We start from the raw sequence: 23,808 nt of genomic DNA, 5'->3' as shown, positions 1-23,808 counted from the left end.
CCTAAGTGACCTCTACACTGTCTGACATAAAACACATGAGATCTTTCCCCAGATCCCTAAGACAGTACATGTAGTCTATTTATAGATCTCATCTTTGTGGAAGAAATGACATATACTTTGAAAAGAGTTTCAATGTAACTATGCCTTGTTGTGTACACAGGATTGTGTTATACCACAAAACTTTTAATAAATTTGTATTGTACTTTAATGTACCTAAAATAAACTGTTTACCATCATATTCTAGAAGTGTGAACCAATACTGGCTACTGAGCCATATTAAACTGGACTTCCTTTTGCCTCATACAGATTGTTACCCTGCAGTATGGAAAAAAGAAAAATCCTGTTTCTTAAAACAAGGTAGATAGAAAGGACTGACACATAAACTCTAACTTCCACAAATATGAGTGGATTTAAGTGTATCCACAGACACACAAATGGACATGAACATATATCATCTAGCCAAATATAACATATATATATATATATGTATATATATATATATACATATATATATATATATATATATATATATTCATATATATATATGAAGAAAACAAATAAAATACTAGTTTAGGCAGTATATAATTAGCAGACACTAGAAAAATTGTGGGAAACATGCTTGAAAAACCTACACTGGCATGAATGTGCCACTGGGAAGAGTAAATACAAGAAAAATCTTCAGTATGTTCAGAGAATACTAAAGGGGTTGTGAACAAAATGTTAGTAAGAATTTAGATGATAACTTCTGTTGTGTTGATTTTTCAGACAGAAATGGAGACCATATTGTTGGAGACTGAAGGAAATGGAACCTCTTCTATTTAACCTTTGTTAGGGCCTGAGGAGCTAGGCTCAGTGATGCTTGTGTAACAATGTTTGTGAAATGAAGGTTTATGAACAACGAGTTAAAGATTTTTTGTTATAATTTGCTAAGAAAAGTTTTAAAGCACATTAAGATGTTCTCTAAATATACAGAGTAGACAAGTAAATGAGCAAGTTCAAGATAGAAATTTTAATCTAAAGGTGAGCAGAACTTAAATATTTGGCAAATTCTCTTTAGCTTGCATATATTGTACTTTGTGAGAAAGATCATTCATCAGAATATAAAAGAGGCATGGCCAAAAGCTAACCCCAAAGGCAACTAAGTATTCAATTATCTAAACAGAGCCCAGGGTATTCCTTTTATGAAAAAGATGGTCAGGGTTTCCCTGCCATTAGAGGCTCAGAGTAGAATAACATTGAGGGAAGAACAATTTCTAGACTCTGCCCATTTCTCTCACAGAATGTGTGTACTGTGTGGAAAAGTTATGAGGATCAGCCAAAAATCTTCTTGGTATTTCAACTCTATACAGATTTTAATGAATTCTCATAAAAATTTATCAGGCAGAAAACTGACATCAATCCATTGTGTAGAATTTTTCACTGGAACAGTGAGATTCATCACCGAAAGTCATGACTAAGCCATATGTGTACCCAGGCAAAGACCTTTATGTATCAAGAAAGTTACATTCTTTGTTTACTTAAAAACATTTATAAACATGATATCTACACTGGAAATTTGTTAAACTTCTATAAAAATATAGGCACGTGATGTCATTGCTACTTATTGTTCTTAGTAAGTTTCACGTGAATGGTATCTTCTCAGAAGAGATAAATGTCCCACTGTTGCAGAAAATAAGCTAGTTATATAAAGTTTAGTTAAAATTAATTTTCCAAAAGTTGAAACATCCAGCATCATAGGATGTTTTTCAAAGGAAAAAAATTGCCATGGACCAGTCTAACTAAAATGAAGGAATGGAGTTTTTGGATTTTACAAAACCAATGTTTCCCAAGAAACCTTTTTAAAATCAATGTCACAAGACATTGGTGGGGTTTCCATCTTCCAACTCCTCCCAGATCCTTCTACCTCTCCTCTCACTTATCCCCTTGTCCTTTCTTTCTCTCTTATTAGAAAGTAAGCAAGAAAGCAATAAACAAGAACCAGACAAATCAGATTATTTTAAAAATATAAACAAGCACATACATACACAGAAGTTGTAAAAAACACAAAATTGAAAACCTTGATACTAGTAAGACAAAAAATGCTCAAGCAAAGCTATATGAGACAAAAAGTCTACAACTGCATGACTGAATTCATTTTTCTAATGCTGGGCGTTGGGCCTACCCTTAAGTGAAAACTGTTTCCTGCCGCTTGTCTTCTGACCTCTGACAAGCCCCATAGGTATGAGTCCAATCTATTTTATTAAAGGTCAGATAGGTGAAAGTTACTTATGTTCCTTCAGGGTTATTGTCAACAGTTCAAATATCCAGACCTGATATTTCAGGTATTAAGAAGTAGATCTGTTTCTATCTGAAACAAAAGTCTAGGGATACAGCTAGGTTTCTACCCTCTTAGAGAGAAAACTACGGATTCCACCCAGGGAGTGGTTGCCCAAAGAATGTTTTGGTGTAGGGTGCTAGTGTTACTTGTCTTGTTCTGGCAACAGAATGTTTAACTAAGAATATAGCCATAAGCTTTCAGCTGGTCTGTTCATTTCCTTGTATCATGTAAAGCAGATTTTTGATCTTACTCCTACCTTTTGGGGTCGCATTATTTAAGCAAATGGCAATTAAACATGGATGGCTTTCAGTATTTATTGATGTCCCTCCTGATGTGGGAGACCCCTCTGTGTACTGTGACTACCATTAATGAATAAAGAAACTGCCTTGGTCTGTTGATAGGGAAGAATTTAGGTAGGCAGGGAAGACAGAACTGAATGCTTAGAGGAAGAAGGCAGAGTCAGGGAGATGCCATCGATCTACCACCAGAGACAGATGCTGGAACTTTTACCCAGTAAGCCAGAGCTGCATGGTGATACACAGATTAATAGAAATGGTTTAAATTAATATAAGAGTTAGCCAATAAGAAGCTAGAGCTAATGGGCCAAGCAGTGTTTTAATTAATACAGTTTCTGTGAGATTATTTTGGTTTTGGGCAGCCAGGATGAACAAGAGGCCCCTTGCAACACCCTCCCAATACTATCCTATATTTATATCTCTCATTTCTCCTATATCTCTTTTCCTTTTGCCTAATAATTTTAATCCTCACATTCCTGAAACTTAGGGACCTGCTGTGGCTAGGAGCCCACAGCAGAAATCAGCCTCAAAAAGGTGGCTTACAACAGACCTCCATACACATACCACAGCATGACTAGCCCCCATCTCACTATATACACATAAATAATGCAATATGAATAAATATAAATCAATCCATGTCTGAGGAGATGACTGAGTGAATAGAGTGCTTGCTGCACAAGGATAAGGATCAGAGTTCAAATATGAAATACCCACACAAATACCAGTGGTATGCTGTGTCCTGCTTTTAGTTCTAGCGTTCATAATCGGGAGGCTGGTGATTGGTGGAGCAAGATGGCTATTTATATAGCTAGATTAGTGAGCTATGGGCTTGGCTGAGGTGCCATCTATCTGTACCTGTAAGCAAGTGTGCCTACACATATGCAGACATGTATATACATAGTCCCATACATGACATATACCTGGGAAAAAAAGAGAATGAATTCAGCTTCTTAGCAAATTACTACTCATATTTTCATAAATTTTTGTCTAACATGAACAGTATTCCAGAATACTGAATAAACTTTCATTGTATTAATATCCTTTATACTACATTGTTACTAAATAATACAAAGTGTTTCATAGTCATAATTTAAAAATGTCAGGAGAATATCAAGTCCTCAACATTGTCTTCAAATAGTATAAATATTTCATTTCTTTTCTACTGTTATTGAACAAAAATTTCAAAAGTAAGAATTTAATAAAACTAATGAACTATATACATTATGTATGTAAATATGTATTTAATTTTTTGTCAATTTCCAAAAGGTAAAGTATAGTATACTAGGAGGCCATTTGTCTGTTTTGGCTACTCAGACCCAAAATAATCACACAGAAACCATATTATTAAAATCATTGTTTGGCCCATTAGTTCTAACATCTTATTTTCTAACTTTTACATCTTTATTTAACCCATCTCCATTAATCTGTATATCACCACAAGGTCATGGCCTACCAGAAAAGTTTCAGCATGTCTGTCTCTGGCTCCATGGCTTCTCTTCTCTCTGCCTCCTTCTTAGCTATGGCCTTATGGCAATGCACAGATTAATGGAGATGGGTTAAATTAAGATGTAAGAGTTAGCAAATAAGATGCTAGAACTAATGGGCTAAGCAGTGATTTAAATAATATGTTTTGAAATGGTGGCTTCCTGGGCCATGCTTTCAGTATAAACTCTGACCATGTCTGGCTATGGAGCATTTAAATGGGTTTTGTGAACAAAGTGCTACAACTTGCTTAAGAGCAACATAGACCCTCTGTGTGCCTGAAAATAGGGCAATGTACATGGCTCCCAGAATCAGCAAACATGTCTCCACCATGTTGGACTGCATAGAGCAAGCACACAGGACTGTGAAGTGGGTCTTATCCATGCCCACTTAGCAGTAAAAAGTGTTCCTGGTCAAAAGACAATTACAGATTTTTCAATAAAGACAAATTCAGACATAAAAGACCTCTAAATGGATCACAGTGTGTTTAAAAATGTATTTAGGCTTGGGATAAAGAAGAAAAGGAGTATGGAGTTTTATAAAAATAGGTAAATGATGTTTTAAAAATAAAACAAAATCTTTAAAGAGACAGAGTACAGACAGTCACAGAGTAAAATATGTAAAATAAATAAACCACATAAAGATGAAAAATCCAGAGAGTCTGGATTATGTATATTATTGTGTTTTCTTTGAATTTTTTTGACTACAGAAAGACATTTGATTCTGGAGACTGCTAAGCTAAGCCAACACATATATTTTAAATGAATCTTGAATTCAAAATATGGGTCTAAAGATATGTGGCTTTCAGGAAAAGGTGCTTTTTTTATTTTCACAGAGAACCTGTGGAATCCTTCCAGATGAATGTGGTTTGATAAGCCTAGATTCCCTGAAAGGTTGCCTTGCACATGACTCAAAAGTATTACTTCACCCAACAAACAGTAGAAAGTAGTTTGGAAAGAACTACACTCAAATTCCCAGATATTGTTTATAAATATTTGTTTACATTTAAAGAGGGATATGATATAGAAATGAATGATTTGTGTTGGCATGGATCTTGGTCTATTGATGTATATTTCTGCTCTTGATTAAGGTATTGTGATTGTGCAATTCATTTAAAAATGAATATAAAATTAAGAAATATAGGTTAATAGATCATAATCTATAATAGTCAAGTTTATAGTCATTTTAATTAGATTTTCTAGATATACAGAGAGATATATTTCAGCTAGATACGTATTCTTCAAATATTTCAGAGACATTCAGAAAACAGCATTTAAAATGTTTAAAGAATTAAGGATCTTTCATGACATGAAATACATCTGCTCCTGGCATCACCAATTACTTCAAAAGGAAGATGGATACTGAAGATGATCCTTATGGAGTTTGCGAGCCATTTGGGTAAGAAACTGCTCTTGCCTGGACTGTTTGATATTATGTTGTGAGAGCTGGACATGTGGGATTCATGGACAAATAACTGTTGGACTTGCCTAAAAGCGAGACAGTCCTTCAGGGTTCCTGCTTCATGAAAGAGTCTGCAAGACATTTTGTAACATGAGGGCCAGGCTGCTTGTTGGGGTTTCTGTCTCACCTGGTCCCCCAGCCATTTAGTCCCAGAGAATATCACACAGAGATCTCCATAAGCTATAAAACTGATTGGCCCATTAGCTCAGGCTTCTTGCTAACTTTTATAAGTTATATTAACCCATTATTCTTTTCTGTTAGCCACATTGCTTGGTACTTTTCTCAGCCAGGCAGATTACATCTTGCTTCTTCCGTGTTCTGGGCAGGAGTGGGGGGAATGGGCTTCCTCCTTCCCAGAATTCTGTTCTCATCACCCCACCTCTACTTCCTGTGTAGTTGACCTGCCTATACTTCCTGCCTAGCCAATCAACATTTATTCAAAACGTGATTGACAGAATACTGACAATTCTCCTGAACCAATATTCTGCAGGAAACAGAAGAGAGTGAGGAACAAACTGCCAATATAGGCAAAATTATCTTTGAATAATGCTTCATGGAAAAGTCTGCTAGATACTATGGGCCTGTAGGCTGAAGATGGATGCCCCAATGGTACATAAGAACTTTGGGTGACTGTCCAGGCTGTGAGATGTCTCTGTCATTTCTAGAGTTTTGGATTTTGCTTACAATGTACTTCCTGTTTACTTAGGTAATTTTATATCCTTCTGGAGTCTTTGATGGAGTTGAATATAGTTATAGTTTTCCTTAGATATGGTACAAGATAAAGTAGATATAAATATTGTAACTGAAATTCTTGCTTGATACTTGTTTTGTATGTAATTTTTCTATGTTAAAGTCAAAAATTTCCTAATTTTTTAAACAGAAAAGTGGAGGTGATGTGGGATTCCCCTCTGTATGCTGTGAGTGTCATTGATTAATAAAGAATTGTCTTGGGCCTTTGCAGAGCAGAATAGAGTTAGGCAGGGAAAACTAAACTGAATGCTGGGTGAAAGAAAGGTGGAGAAAAGATAAGTCATGGAGCCACCACCAGAGACAGACATGCTGAAACTTTGCTGGTAGAGCATGACCTTGTGGTGATGCACGGATTAATAGAGATGGTTAAAATTAACATGTAAGAGTTAACAAATTAGATGTTAGAGCTAATTGGCCAAGCAGTGATTTAAATAATATGGTTTCTGTGTAATTATTTTGGGAGTGTGGGTGACCAGGAAATGAACAGGTGGCCTCCATACAACAGTAAAATATTGAAGTAATTCTTAAGGATAAGCTAGATCATAGGAATCAGTAGGTTAGGCCTGCACAGTATTAGGCTGCTAAGAATTCTAAGTTACCAGAAGTCCCCAAAGACCTTCCCAATACTCACTCAAGCAAATGTAAAACTTGGCAGAATATGTATGCTAGTTACATACATACATACTGATCTCTTACTGTTCAATTTCTCATTCAGGAAAAGAGCCAACTAGGTTAGCAAACACAGCAGAAGTACAAAGCAAGTACTTTTGTTAACAATGTACGATTTTGGTTATAACCATTTCACATTTATGAATACAGTGACTTTTGTCCAAAAGATAATAAATGCCATTATCAGATCTAAACATTTCTTTTTAATGCTTTTATCACTGAATCTTTGACTTGCTTATTTCTTAGACTATAGATAATGGGATTTAACACAGGAATGATAACTGTGTAAAACAGAGAGTCCATCATGTCTTGATCATCTGCTTTTGGAGATGCAGGGCACACATACATGAAGAGAAGAGGGCCGTAATATAAAGACACAGATAAGAGATGAGCTCCACAGGTGGAGAAGGCTTTCTTTATCCCCTTCAAAGACTTGCTTTGTAAGATTGTAAAGATAATACATGTGTAAGAAACTAGAACTGTCACCATGGTGACTACTTGAATGGAACCAGCCAAGATAAATACCAACAGGAAGTTAATAGAAGGATCAGAACAGGAAATCTTCAACAATGGCATAATATCACAATAAAAGTGATGTATTATGTTGGAATTACAGAAATTTAACCTTAATAAAAAATTTCATGAATTAAGGCATGAAGAAAGCCACCTACAAATGACAAAATGATTAGCCAGGAACACAATCTATTGGTCATGGTCACTGGATAAAGTAGAGGTTTGCAGATAGCTACATAACGATCATAGGCCATCACAGTCAAGAGAAAGCATTCTGTGGTTGCACTCACTGCAAAAGAAAAGAACTGTGTCAGGCATTCGGGGAGAGAGATCTTCATATTGTGAAATAACAAAGTGACCAGTATTTTGGGTGACACAGTAGATGATACCCAAGTATCCACAAAAGCTAAACTACTGAGGAATAGGTACATGGGTATGTGAAGATGAGGGTCTTTCCAGATGAGAGTGATCAAGCCAAAGTTTCCTGTAATGGTAATGAGATACATCACCAAGAAAACAAAGAAGATCGGGACTTCCCACTGAGCTTGGAGTGGCAATCCTGCAAGGACAAATTCTGTCAGCACTGTTGCATTCTCCCTTTCCATGACCTCACTGGATGTCCCCTGAAAGGAAAGTCAGTGAGCGTAAAGAAATTCCGTAAGTGTCAGAAGAAAAGGGCCAGAGGCTATACATGAAGATGTTTTGTAAACATGCAGTTCATTTGGAGATGCAAAGAGTTAACTGTGAACTAAAATCAAATTTTAGTTTCTGGCCTAACTTGAATCAAAATTGGATTTTAATTTTTATTTACAAACCTTGTGTTGTTGATAATGTAATTCCACTAGCCAAATATTCTTCATATTTTGATTTTCCCCTCATTTTGATTGTTACAGGAACTAGAACTAAATTACTGGAACTATTCTGTTATTTTTGGAAACATAAAGGTCAATTATGTAGCCAAAGAGAGAGAGAGAAAATATTTACAAACCTCACAGATTGGTTGATGAGTTGTGTCATCTACATACAACTCGGAAGCAAAATTACAAATAAAATAATTCCAACCTACTGTAAGTCTTAAGAGATTTTAGAGTATCCAGTTTGCTAATTACCTGGATTTTTACAGGGATTTACAGATTAATCTGTGTCACTTTCAAGCTATCATGAGTCACTGCATCCTGCTTATCTTCAAAATTTTCTCCAAATCACCATACCTCCTATTGTGTTTTGTGTTCTTTTCATTAATTCATTTGCTTTTTTATTTATATTGATACAGGATTTCACCATGTTTCCCTGACTGGCCTTAAAAACATAAAAATCCATTAACCTTTGTCTCCTTTCTTAGTGCTGGGATTAAACACATGTGCCATGCCTCGTCCTCTTTTCCTTGATAGTTAAAAAGAATGTGTGCTTCCAATCTACAAATCTAATGTACCTGTTTTAAACTGCCTGTACATCTTTCTAAAATATACATACATTTTCTTAGTTTATGAACATTACTTGAAAATACTTTCATTTCCAACATTTCCTTTGGAAGAATAATGTCAAGTTAATATTAAAGGTGAAACTGGCTGTATAAATTACCAACAATTTGAATTTGAGTTTGTATAGGCTTAGTTCTATGAAAGTTCAAGTTACAAAGAAATTTAGGCTTCTAAAATACTTTTATGTATGCATAATTTCTAAAGTTATAGATGGGAAAAGAGCAGTTGATATACATTTCCTGTATGACATCTTGTTTGTCTGTAATATACAATGCAATTGTTACAAGAAGTGGGTGAAAAAACCAAGAGCTTATATTTTACTGCCACATCAAATATTAACTAAAATATACTTAATTAAAGAGTATGATTTTTGGATCATTAGAATATTTCACATGAGAATCATTGTTTGTACATTTTTTAAAATGAATTTTGTGTTTCCATAATTTATCTTATAAGGCTATTATAGTTAGGTTCACAGGTAATAAATAGCAATTAAAGAACAACTGTGGCTGGAATGTAAAATGAATAAAAAGGACAAATTGATCATTTAGAGACATATTTTGCTTTCTCTGACATTAGCCATAAAAATAAAATCTATTATTCTAATAGATTTCTATATTTACTTTCCTCTTTGAACAATTTATAAATGTAGTCTTAAATTATTATGTATTAAACAAAATTTTAACTTTTTCAAAAAGATTTATTTATTTAATATACAGTGTTCTGTCTGTATGCATGAGTCTTCCAGAGGTCCTGAGTTTAATTCCCAGCAACCACATGGCATCTCACAACCATCTGTAATGAAAAATTTAACTTTTTAATAAATAGTATAATTATTATACACATTATCTCTTTCTTACCTATATCTTAAAAAGAATCAAGGAGAAGTTTAAAAGTGCTAGGTTTCACAAAGTAGGAAAGTCCAATTTTAACACAGAAGTGAGCAAAGTACAGGCAGCAGTGCTTGCTTGCTGATTCACTTAGAGGCTGCATTTCTCAAGCTAAGGAGAGGTTTCCTGTATAAATACACCTTCAAAACAGGAGCTCAACAATTGCACAACTATGTGCTTTTACCAAAAGACAAAGGCATGACGAAATTGATACCCCAAGAGACTTTATTGGGAAATCCCTTTAGGACAGTGACTGCTCTCTTAGGCATTGCAGAGTTGGACCATCCACCGAGAAGCTCCAGCAGTTCCACTTGGTTTTGCAGCCTTTGAAATCATAAATTTGACATGACCGCATATCATTGAGCTGTTAAAATGTATATTATATTGCATTTTATTTTTTGGTTTTCTACCTCAGGGTAGAATTTAGAAGACTTGACAAGTTTTTCCATTTTCGACCTCAAGTAAAAAATGTTTAGATAAATTTTCATTCACAAAAAATATGTGTCCTTTCTGCTTTGACTTGTATAACTCTGAGCTAGTCTAAGCATGGTTTTAGTAAGTCCAAAGATCTAGATGTCCTTCTGGAGTCAACACCAGATGGAGCTGGTAGAGAATGCTAGCTCAGGTCAGCTTTCCTCACCATTTCAAGCTTAAATCTATTGGGAAATTGTACTAATGAATGTCAAGGGGAAGGAGAAGGGCAAGAAAAAGGACAAAGTACCTTGATGGGTAGTAACTAGAACTCTGCCTCCCAAACATGAATAGCACTAAGCTTCTAAGATAGCCTATTAAAAACATGTATAATCTGCTCTAGTAGTAGGGTTAGGCTCAGAAACCTCCCTTTGTGATATGGTGATCGTGTGGACACTGGCCACACATATTAAAAATAAAAGCCTTGGACATTGATTAAAGCAGTTTCAAATGTAAATGTAAACCAGGTTGCATTTTCTAGGAAGACAGAAGTGGGCAGCTGCACAAGAATTTCAGGGTAGGTCAGCAACTATAGCTCTAGCATAGAGGAAGGTTTGACAAAATTTTACATGATAGCAAAAAAGTATAGAATTTCCCTTGAGTATTAGCAGAATTTTCCATAAACATTCAATGAAAACAAACAGCGCAGTTTACTTAATTGATGCATTTATTTACATTTGAAATTTGAATAGTGGTCTGAAACTTCTGACACAGTAAAATATTTTTGTTTGTTTGATATAACATTTTTAAGAAAGTAAAAGGCCAAAAGGTGTTTCTTTTTTTGAAGACTGACTTTTTTGATTATCAAATCAAGGCCACTTTTGTTTAATTAAATCCATCCAAACGGAACTCTTCCATTTTATCCTTTATCTTTCTGACTGATACAGTTATAGGTACTGCTTATTAACATTCAGTGACCTACACAAGAAAATATATGATATAATTTTGAAAAAGACTCTGTATGAAACCCAGGATTGCATATGATGTATACGGGGAAATTTGGAGAGAGAAGTTGGAGGCAGATATGCTCATATGGCATCGTATTCTAGTATAAAGTTCTTGAGAATAATGAAAAAATAAAAATATACAAAATCATTAAAATACATAGATACATAGATATAAAACAATAAACAGTAGCAATACCAAGTAAGATAATCCTTCCTCAAAAAAGAGGCTTTTCAAGACATCATAAACAAAGAAAAGATAACCACCTTTCTTCATGGGCAGATACAGGGTAAGTTAAGAGAATACTCAAAGTTTGGTGTTGCATTTAACTGTCCTTTTCTTCATGATTGTGTTTCATTTTCTATTGATTTTTCTGTGATATGTGGAATTTCTATAATCACCAAAAGTCAAAGAAATAACTTAGGTAAAAAGTTTGAAGAGTTGGTAGATTTCCTATTTTTTTTGTTTGTTTTGTTTTTCATGTGCTTAAACATGAAAATAGAAAATAGAAACTAAACACACACCGGATAAATACAGTTAAAGAGTTCACCCTAGATGGCCCTGTCTACTGTTGCACATGTCCCACTAAGACATCTGGAAAGAACCAGCGTTGCTTTCAATAACTACTGAGATAGTAAAGCCACATGGAAGAACACATACACCAGTGGAATGTTTTTTTTTCTACTTTATTTAACAAGACATAAAACAATGAGATTCTTCAACATTTTCAGATTAGAAATACTAACATTTCAAGGATTTTATTGGATATGTTGCCTTATCATTGTTAACACACTTGAAAATTGATTTAATCAGAGTATAAAGGAAATGTAATAATTATAATTGCAAAAATCTTTGAACATTTTCCAAAACAAAAATATACAAAAATGGAAACATTTATGGCTGTTCATAGTAAATATGAATAAGAGATTTCTGAGACCTAAACATGCCTCTCTAATCTTTTTTTAGTGAATCCATGACTTGCTTGTTTCTCAGGCTGTAGATAATTGGGTTTAGCACAGGAATTATGACAGTATAAAACAGAGAGTCCATCATACCTTGATCATCTCTTTGTTGAGATGCAGGTAGCACATACATGAAAAGAAGAGGGCCATAGTATAAAGACACAGATAAGAGATGGGCTCCACAGGTAGAGAAAGCCTTCCTTAGGCCTTGGACAGACTTCCTCTTTAAAATTGAAAACAGAACCAGTGTATATGAAACCAGTACAGTCATAATGGTGAACACCTGTATTGAACCAGACAAAATAAATACTAATAGAAGATTAAGAGTAGGATCAGTACAGGAAATATTATACAAAGGCATAATATCACAATAAAAGTGATGTATTATATTAGAATTACAGAAAGTTAATCTGAATAAAAATAATACGTGAAACAAAGAATGAAGAAAGCCACCTACAAATACTGAAACTAACAGTCGGATGCATAGTCTATTGGTCATAATTACTGGATAAAGTAATGGTTTGCAAATGGCTACATAGCGGTCATAGGCCATTGTACCTAAAAGAAAGCATTCTGTGGTTCCACCAAATGCAAAGGCAAAAAATTGTATCATGCATTCAGAAAGTGATATTATCTTAGTTTTAGATAACAAGTCAACCAACATATTAGGAGTCACTGTGGATGATATCCAAGCATCCACAAAAGCTAAACTCCCCAGGAAAAAGTACATAGGGATATGGAGGTGGGGGTCACTCCAGATGAGAGCTACCAGACCTAGGTTCCCCACAACAGTGATGAGATATATCACCAAGAAAAGCAGAAATAGGGGCACCTGCAGCTCTTGATGATCAGTGAGTCCTGTGAGAACAAACTCTGTTAGCAGTGTTGCATTCTCTTTTTCCATATGTTGTTCACTGGACATTACCTGAAATGAAATAAAACAAATATCATAGAATACTCACTAATATTTAAAGGTCAATAGGGTGAAAGGAATTCATAAGAAGTCACATATTGACAATAAGTATTTTAATTTCTCAGATCTTCTGAAACTCGTGCTACAGGTGGTTGTGAGCCACCATATGCATACTAGGAACTCAACCTGGGACCTCTCTTCAAAAGCAACAAATACTTGTTACTGCCAATCATCTGTCTAACCACAGTTTCTCCAGTTTTTCTTTCAGCATCAACTTCCTTTTAATAAACTCATTTCCTATGTTAAACCAAAGACCTACATGTCCAAAAGGAAAAAGAAGAGAGACACAAAGAAACCATATTAAGCAGAGTAATCAAAGAAAGGAGCAGGGTTGAACCAGAAAACTAGGTAGAAGACACTAGAAAAAGAAAAACATTAAGAGTAGCACAGAAATACAGTGCCAAGTGTAAAAACAAATGCTTTAGGAAGAGAGAGAAAGTAAGAGAAATTTATGAGAAGGGAAATAGAGAGATTGTTAGTGGCTTCCACAAGAGCAGTTTCCCTTATGAATAGAATTGAAGTCATGGAGTTGCAAGATGGTAATGTGAAGGAGTAGCATGGGAATCAAGAACATGAATGATACAGTACCCTTCATTTACCACAGAGGACAGTTGATGTTTGTCTGTTTCGTGGATCCATATAACTTGTTTCTTCTGTAAAATACTTTAAGAAAGTTCTCCAAAGTAAGAGTGGGCAATTGAGAAGAAATGGAGATAATCAGAGAAGACAAGAGAGATGAGAGATAAAGAATCTAAACTTACACAGAGGTAAAGGAAAGGTCATAAGAGAAGATAATAAGAAGAACCTCCACCTGACGATAGATGAAGAAAATGACAGAGCCCCACCTTGGAGCACCGGACTGAGCTCCCAAGGTCCTGATGAGGAGCAGAAGGAGAGAGAACATGAGAAAGAAAGTCAGGACCGTGAGGGAACCTCCAGCTGGCGACAGATGGGGAAGGTGACTGAGCCCCACATTGGAGCACTGGACTGAGCTCCCAAGGTCCCGATGAGGAGCAGAAGGAGCGAGAACATGAGGGAGAAAGTCAGGAACGAGAGGGGTGCGTTCACTCATGGAGACGGTGGGACAGAACTAATGGGAGATCACCAACTCCAGTTGGAATGGGACTGATGGATCATGCGACCAAACCCGTCTCTCTGAGTGTGGCCAACAGCGGGGGCTGACTGAGAAGCAAAGGACAATGGCTCTGGGCTCTGATTGTTCTTCATGGACGGGCTCTGTGGGAGCCTTCTCAGCTTGGTCGATCACCTTCCTGGACCTGGGGGGAGTTGGGAGGACCTTGGTCTTAGCATAGAGTGGGGAACCCTGATGGCTCCTTGGCCTTGAGAGGGAGGGAGGGGAGGTATGGGTGGAGGGGAGGGGAGGGAAGGGGGAGAAGGAGGGGAGAGAAAGGGGAGAAGGAGGGGAGGGAGGGGGGAGGAGGAGGGAAGGAGATGGAAATTTTTAAATATAAAAAAAAATAAACCATGAGGAAAAAAAAAATAAAACATTCAGCAAAGATAAAAAAAAAAAAAAAAAAAAAAAAGCCAGAGTCCCAGTCATATGTTGTTAGGTATAGGAAAGGCAAGCCAAGGAGACAAGAGGGAGCATGAGAGATACCCAAACAAAATACTGAGAAATGCTCAGAGGTCTTGGGGGAACATTCATTCTAACCTTTGTGTTACTAATAGGTGTAGTATCAGAATCACTTCACTTTAAGAATTCAAGTTTATTTTATTATGGAATCTATATATTATTAAGAGGAAGCTTCAGCTTTAAAATTGTAATAAGTATAGTGACAGATTCTGAAGGTTCATTCCACATGCAAGTGACACTATCTCATTTTAGTAAATAATAGAAGCCAAATATTAACTAGATGTAGACTATATGAAAAACTGATGCCAGTAACTGTACAGATAAAGTAAGATTTTATAGAGAATGAGTTTACATACATGCTATCCCAAATCACAAAATTATTGAAAATCCTCAAGAAAAGTGTATGTAGGAATTTTTCAAATAACAAATGTTGATATATATATATATATATATATATATGATAATATAACAAATATAACACAAACAGATGTATTCTCCTATAAATACATAATTAATATTATTATATGTAAAGAACTCAATTACAGGTATATATATTATACAAAAGTGTTTCAGTGTACATTTACATATAATTATAACTATAAATATTTATTTTTTCATATCATATATCTATATTTTATATATATATAATATTCAGTGAAACTATTGTCACATGAGGAGTATAAATGAATTACTACGTAATTTGTAGACTTTCAGTTTTAATCAAAAATTTAATTCCCTTGGATGGGTCTTTATAGCAGAATTGTTTATTTCAATACAAAAATAATGTCAATCTGAGACCCAAGTTCTGAAACACTCATATTTTATCTCAACAAAACTGAAAAAGCCCTTATAAATATGGTGGAAGGACAATAAAAATTTTTATAAGGAATAGTTAAATTTATAGCTATAGATAAATTTATATCCTTGCTCAGATTTTAGTCATGAAAATAATACATGCAAAAATTTTCAATCTTTAGTTTTAAAAACTAGACCCTGGCTATTTTTGCATTTTGTACATAAATTCCAAAATTACAATAAGCTCATAAACTTTAAACCTTGTAAATTTTAAAACTTCTTTATAAGGATTAATATTAGGAAATATTTTCAATATTACCAATATCTTCTGAGGAATTGTAGAGATCCTTCAAAAGCAAAAATGACACATGACAGCCCCAATGTGAAGAATGTGTAGTTCCCTGACTCACTTAGATGGCTTCACTTACAAAGAAAACTAAGGGAAATTGTGTTTATATAATTAATCTTTGAACTCAGTGTCAACCAATTGTACATTTGTGTAGTTTGTTCCTAGGAAAGAGGATATGAAGAAGTGAAATTCCCCTCAGAATGCCTTAGGCTTCCCTGTGGGATGAAATGCAGATCATCAACCGATCATTGCTGATGGAGGCGTGTGCAAAATTTAGATATTCCCAAAGGATTGATAAACATCAAATCATGATGAACAAGTCTAGCTTAATAAATTAAAATTGCACTTAATGTCATTATATTTCATCATAATTGACATGCCTGGTTGCTTTATGTCAATTTTGGTTTAGATATGAAATTGAATGCAGTGAGTGCTTTGTTGTCATGATGTCTGTACTAATCAAAACATAATTTAAAGCAGTTGTCTATATTTCCTACAAGAGAAAATACAAAAATAATATTGTTCTGATATTAAAAATAACATCTTACATTTGGCCATCTCTAAACTCCCTTGGTTAAATCATACATCGAGGAAAAGTTTATAATAAGGAGGCAAAAATCAAGGCAGAAGAATAGAGGAAAAAACAAAAACATATGTTATAGGAGAGAGGCCAATAGCCTTGCTTTTCAAACAGCAGTGTCCATGAATTTGAACATTTGAGGACCAATCAATTACTTTGTAAAGATCCCATCCACATCCTGAGAAAATTTAATTCAATAAATTAGTCTTTTAGTAGACATTTTGTGTGTGTGTATGTGTGTGTGTGTGTGTGTGTGTGTGTGTGTGTGTGTGTGTATATATATATATATATATATATATATATATATATATATATATTGGTTTTTTGAGATAGGGTTTCCCTGTAGTTTCTAGAGCCTGTCCTGGAACTAGCTCTTGTAGACCAGACTGGCCTCGAACTCAGAGATCCACCTGCCTCTGCCTCCCGAGTGCTGGGATTAAAGGCGTGTGCCACCACAGCCTGGCTGACATTGTATATTCAAAACACAGTAATGTGTGAGTGTGTGTGTATAAATTGTATGCATATATAGATTTATGTACATATAAATGTTTTTTATAATTGAGGATATCTCATAGCAATAAAAATAAAATGAAATTTTTTCCTTGCAGTGCTGAAGCTTGCATGAACAACCCATATATGGCAGTTCTGTTGAACTTGTCCATATTGTGTTTCATGGTATAAGTTGATGAGAACAACTGATCAGGTCTCTTCCTCAAGAGGGCACCAGATGGTTGTAAGCCACAACGTTATTGCTGGAACTGAATTCAGGACCTTTGGAAGAGCAGACAGTGCTCTTAATTACTGAGCCATCTCTCTCTAGCCCTCTCATAACAATAATATCCTTTATTTATTTTACTGATCATATAGTCAAAACCTGTATTCTGCAGTGGTCGGTATGTTTCCATATGACTTTTTAAGAAAGTCATTTACTTTTCCCTTTTCGTGCTCCCTCCTCTACCCTACCTTCCTTTCATCTATTACAATTTTACCCTTCCTGTTCCAGAATTGAAAAAAAAAACTTACAATCTCCTGGATCTATAGAATTTATATGTGAAAATGAATATCCTACCAAAACGAAAATGCATATTCAACACAGTTTCTGTCAAAATTCCAGTACAATTCTTCAAAGAAATTGACAAATTATTTTAAATTTCATATGGAATTATAAAATACCCAGGCTATTCCCACTAAAAGAATCCTGAACAAAAGTGAAAAAAGAAAGATCAAAAGAAAACTTCTAGAGGTATTACAATTCAAGATTTCAAGTTATACACAAAGTTATAAGACATCATGGTATCTGGATATAAAATAGACCCATTGATCAATGGACAGAATTTAGGACCCTCATACAAACTCAGACTTCAAAATACATATTTAATTTACAAAGCAAATAAAAAGACTAATTGGAGAAAAGACGGAATCTGTAAATGTGGCCAGTCAAAGTTGGTAGTTACATGCAAAAAAATGAAATTAGATTCTTATCCTTCACTTCATTCAAAACTCACCTCCAAATGGTCCAAGAACTTCTGCAGAAGATATGACACCCTGAATCTGGTAATGGAACAAGTAAGGGATATATTTGATCTCATGAATATAGGAAGGACTTTTTTTGAAAGGACTCTGATAGAGCTCGTGTTAAGACTACCGATTAATAAATGGGACCTCAAGAAATTAAAATGCTTCTGTACAACTAAGGATATCATCATTTTAATGAAGGGATAGTCTACAAAACTGAAAAAGTCTACCATGTACACATCTGACAATTGGTCATTATCTAGAATATACAAAGAACTAACAAGTGAAATCATCAAAAAGGAGAACAAGACAATATAAAAATGGGGCATGGATCTAAACAGAGAGTTCTCAAAAGATGAATGCAAATAGCTGTGAAACCCTTCAAAATATTCAACATCTTCAACCACCAAGAAAATACAAATTAAAACAAGTTTGATATTTTATCTTATCACAATAAGATGGCTAACGGCAAAACCACACAAGAAGACAAATATGGGTGTGGGTGTGATTAAAGGGGAACATTTATTCACTACTGTTGAGTGTGCAAACTGGTATGTCCATATGGAAATCAGTATGAAGGCTAAAAATCTTTAAATTGCGTATGCAGCGTGATCTAACTATCCTCTTCCTGGTTATATATAGTAGGACTCCATATCCTACTATAAGGATACCTGGTCACCCATAGTCACTGTGGGACTATTCCTACATCAGTAGCTATATTATTTCTGAATAATAAAATTCAGCTAAAAGGGACACAGGAACATATGCTCAAAGTTTTCCCACAGCCAGATCTCTGATGGAAAAAATACTTTCCTGTTTAAAGTTTTGGATTTCACATAAGTACTAGCCTAAGAAAATTTATCAGAAATTTCTTTAAACTATTTTATAAAATACTGTAAAAGTGAGTGGATATATTACATATATTATTTATATTATACATTTATTATACATATGGAGGTGAATGAGACCTATGTATTCTTTTAAGTCACCAAGTAAGGATAGAATGTATTCTTATAATACAGTGTATGTCAACTATTATTAGGATATTTACATGGCAGTTTTAAAACATAAACTGTTTTTTAAACAAATGAATGGGCAGTCTGATACTAAACCATCTTTTTCATGATAATTTGTCCTTTACTACATCCATTACATCTCAATAAATATCCATTATGTAATGTGTAATGGGGAATAAAATTGAATTTTGGAAGAAGACTCATATTCTTTATTAGTATAATCTTTAATAATAAAAATAATGATAATAATAATGACATAATAAAGCAACAGATAACTTAAAATAATTCAGCATGATATAATATAACAGCAACCAAATACATGCAATAATATTTGGAGTCTAGGAGGAAAGGGTAACTGCAGCTGAACTGATAACCTTTCCGTGTTTCTGGAGGCTTAGGTGAGTCCCCTCAGGGGAACTTCTGAAGACCTGATGATCTTCAAGCATATTGGGATGCAGATCTCTGGAATTATACTGGCACAATGTCTGTTTTAAATACTTATGTGTTGTCATCAGATCTTTGATCCTTGCAATTGTTTCTCTACTATATTTTGTCACAGTCTATCCAAGCTAATGAAACTATCAGTTTAGTTGTATGATATCTATGTCTACCAAGAAAAAATAGTGGCAACAACAGCTTGAGCTAGTACCCAGCAATGATTCTAAGCAAAGAAATATATTTGGGCTCATTCTTTACATTTGTTTGCTTGTTTATTTATGTTGTGTATGTGTGTGTGTGTGTGTGTGTGTGTGTGTGTGTGCGCACATAGAGCATCTATGGAGGACAGAAGACAACTTATGAGAGCCAATTTTCTCTTTCTACCGTGTGAGTTCTGAGGTAATTATATTCAAGCCTCAATTCTTTTTTATTGATTTTTGTTGAGCTCTACATTTTTCTCTGCTTCCCTCGCTGCCTTTCCCCTCCTCTTCAACTCTCTCCCAAGGTTGCCATGCTCCCAATTTACTGAGGAGGTCTTGTCTTTTTCTACTACCCATGTAGATTAGATCTATGTATGTCTCTCTTAGGGTCCTCATTGTTGTCTAGGTTCTCTGAACCTTATAGAAGGGAAAGTGGGAAGTACACCTGAACGCATTGGCACAGGAGACTACGTCCTAAATATAACTTCAGCAGCACAGACACTGAGTGATACAGTTAATAAATGGAACCTCCTGAAACTGAAAAGCTTCTATAAAGCAAAGGACACAGTCAACAAGACAAAACAAAAGCCTACAGATAGGAAAAGATCTTCACTAACCCCACATGAGACAGAGGTCTGATCTCCAAAATATACAGAGAACTCAAGAAATTGGTCATCAAAAGAACAAATAATCCAATAAAAATGGAGTGCAATGTGGGTCTCTGTCTCTATCTCCATCATTACCAAATGAAGGTTCATATTCATCTTTTTAGGTCTGGGTTATCTCACTCAGTAAAGTGTTTTCTCTTTCCATCCATTTGCATGCAAAATTCAAGATGACATTTTTTTTTACCGCTGAGTAGAACTCTAATGTGTATATGTACTACACCTTCTTTATCCATTCTTCCATTGAAGGGCACCTAGGTTGTTTCCAGGTTCTTGCTATTACAAATAGTGATGCTATGAACATAGTTGAACAAATGCTTTTGTAGCATGATTTGGCATCTCTTGGGTATATTCCCAAGAGTGAAATTCCTGGATCCTGAGGTAGGTTGGCGATGGATGGAGATAGAGACAGAGACCCATACTGGAGCACTGGACTGAGCTCTCAAGGTCCAGATGAAGAGCAGAAGGAGGGAGAACATGAGCAAGGAAGTCAGGACCGCGAGGGGTTGGTCCACCCACTGAGACAGTGTGACTGATCTAATGGGAGCTCACCAAGGCCAGCTGGACTGGATCTGAATGAGCATGTGATCAAACCGGTCTTTCTGAATGTGGCTGACAATGAGGGCTGACTGAGAAGCCAATGATAATGGCACTGGGTTTTGTTTCTACTGCTTGTACTGGCTTTTTGGGAGCCTAGTCTGTTTGGATGCACACTTTCCTAGGCCTGGATGGAGGGGGGAGGACCTTGGACTTCTCACAGGGCAGGGCACCCTGACTTCTCTTAGGACTGGAGAGTGAGGGGGAGTAGGGGGAGTAAGAGGGAAATGGCAGGAGGGGAGGAGGTGGAAATTTTTAATAAATAAATTAAAAAAAAATCCCAAGTTCAGAGACCTCGGGCCTTAAGTTCCAGATCCTTCTGTGGTGCCTTCCAAGTGTTGGGATTACAAGCCTGTGTCTCCATGCCTGGCTTCCCCATAAGGCAAACATTCCACTCTTTGTGATTTTGTTCCTTGTCTCCTCCCCAAATGCTTTCTTCCCTTTAAGACAGAACTGTGATTTTTTTTTTGTTTTTTTACCTTGCTGTTGTAATTGAGAATATTGTGCTAGGTTGAGTGGGTGGCTGTGGATTTTATATAAATAGTACAGAAATAACATTAACACCAATTAAAACTGGTCTTTGTTTGTTAGAAAATAAAAACGCACTGAAAAATAAAAAACAATGGAGTACAAACCTAAAGAGAGAACTCTCAACAGAGGGATCTAAAATGGCTTAAAGACACTTAAGGAAATATTCAAGCCTCAGTTCATAAGCCTTGGCAACAAGCTTTACCAGAAGAGCCATTTCATCAACCAAGGACTGGGTTTTCATTACAAAGAGTGACATACTCATTGCACATTGTGTATTCGTGAATATACTTCAATTTTGCAAACATTTATGTAAGGTCTCACATGTATAAGCTGCTGTGATAGAAACCAAAAAGTAACAGAGCAGTAGGAACTTAGATTACAATCTACAAGTCAAAGCCATGTGTCACATAAGGTCAAGTTTGGCCCAATAAGTGTTATTTAGTTAATCTAATGAGTGGTATTTCCTGACCTAGTTGTGGTTATGTGATAGCCTTATAAGGAAGCAGTCACAGTTCAGTCAGACCTTGAAATGTTAAACTAATATGGAGTATTAATGGTAGGGGTATGGCAAGGCAGGGCAGGGGTTCTCCGTGAAGAGGATTTTTAAGGGGAAGCAAGCACGTAAGACAGTAAGGTAGGTCCAGACAAATCTCAGCGATGCATTTTGGAAACAACAAAATTTCCATTTGGAGAATTGTGAAACAGACACAAGAGTTAGAGAAGGCTTCATTGGAAAGGACCTCCAATCACACCAGTGTGAGAAATGTTTGGTAGAGAAAAATAGAGACGTGCCCACATCAGCATATAGAATAAATCTATACAAGATATGTATGAAAATAAGTATGAGATATTAATAAGGTATGTGCATACCATCTTATAGATATGAAAATACTCTAAAATATTAAAAAGTGTTTGAATTAATCCATTTTGGTAATCAACAATTACTTAACAGCATCATTTCTGAAAGTAGGGAGTATTTGCAGGCTGCAGGATATAAAACTACAGTTTTACATGAACAGAGGTAAGATTTTTAGAGTGAGTGCCTCTGATGCATCAATAGAAATCTCTATGGCATTTCAAGGATGATAGAAAAAAGGCAAGGTGGAACTGTAGACGGATAGCTCTGTGGACATGAAAATGTACAATGTGTGAAAGGCGAACAGGAAAATTGCTACACACACACACACACACACACACACACACACACATACACTCTTGTACATTTGCTTACTTGTGTTCTTACTTTCACATGCAGCTCCAAACCCACTTTGTATTATTGTATCATAAAGTGTTATCGTTATTTATTCTTTGATAATATGCACTTGAAGCTTCCTTTTTTCAAATATATATTCCAATAATGGTGTTACTTGAAGTTTTAGCTTAATAGTGACATTTTACCTAAATTAAAAACAATTGACAGTCTTTCCTTGCCATTGTGCACTCTTTGCTGAGCATTTATCCCAACTTATCCAGTTTACTGTTGGGTTTTGAACTACATAAGCTCTCAAGAGTAAGACCATCATACAATACAAAGCAGCACTGAAAATGGCCTTAGAAGGCACACTAGACTATGGAGCCTGGACTCTGTTCACTGATCTGATTACTCCAAGCTCAGAGATTCACATTACAGTTGTTCCCTGGAGTCATAAGTATCGCACTGAACTCTCTTTTCTGTGTATTTCTCTTGTAAGTTTTAGGCTGAGTTTTTCTAAGAAGTAACCTTTTTCTTTTTTTGGTTTTTTGAGACAGGGTTTCTCTGTAGCTTTGGAGCCTGTCCTGGAACTAGCTCGTATAGACCAGGCTGGACTCGAACTCACAGAGATCTGCCTGCCTCTGCCTCCCTAGTGCTGGGATTAAAAGCGTGAGCCAGAAATTAACCATTTTTTTAAAGAAATGAAATATAGACATGTTGATGACTAGCTATATATTACAGTTCTGCTTCTGTCCAGTGAAATAAAAGCCTGCTTCCTCCACACATTTCAATGTGGTGTTTCTTCAAACTACACAGCAGTATTGGTATCAAGGAAATAATATTTAATTATGATTTGCAGAAATTATACCATTTTTAACTGTTAATACACTTACGAAGCCACAGTGAGAAAAACTTCAAAACTGGGTCATAACATTTGTTAGAAAGTACTCTTGTATTCTTGAAGACTTTAGATTTTTAAAGAAGATTTTAGACACTTGAACTTTTGTTAATTAAAGTGTTACATAAATTACAATAGTAAAATTTTTTGGACAGTGAACTACTGTCACATTGAACCTTGACTGTTTTGTGATTATCTATCCAACCACAACAGATAATTGTAACAAGT

At 35.4% G+C, this 23,808-nt stretch overlaps 1 protein-coding gene and 1 pseudogene across 1 annotated transcript; both read right to left on the bottom strand.

Moving 5' to 3' along the window:
- Window positions 1-7,164: 7,164 nt before the first annotated feature.
- LOC119824899 lies at window positions 7,165-8,099 on the bottom strand (annotated as a pseudogene).
- Window positions 8,100-12,226: 4,127 nt separating this feature from the next.
- On the bottom strand, window positions 12,227-13,141 carry LOC119824898 (olfactory receptor 186). Its single transcript, XM_038345473.1, has one exon. It carries the CDS (start codon window positions 13,139-13,141, stop codon window positions 12,227-12,229), a length of 915 nt encoding a protein of 304 aa, XP_038201401.1.
- Window positions 13,142-23,808: the final 10,667 nt, after the last annotated feature.

This window comes from Arvicola amphibius, chromosome 10 (assembly GCF_903992535.2).
Source record: "Arvicola amphibius chromosome 10, mArvAmp1.2, whole genome shotgun sequence".
NCBI lineage: Eukaryota > Metazoa > Chordata > Mammalia > Rodentia > Cricetidae > Arvicola > Arvicola amphibius.
The sequence above is the reverse complement of the archived record's forward strand: the minus strand, read 5'-3'. Positions and strand labels throughout refer to the sequence as shown.

Bases quoted from the DNA above. Each gene is read 5' to 3' on its own strand.
- LOC119824898 (XM_038345473.1), bottom strand. From the start codon at position 13,141: ATGGAAAAAGAGAATGCAACACTGCTAACAGAGTTTGTTCTCACAGGA.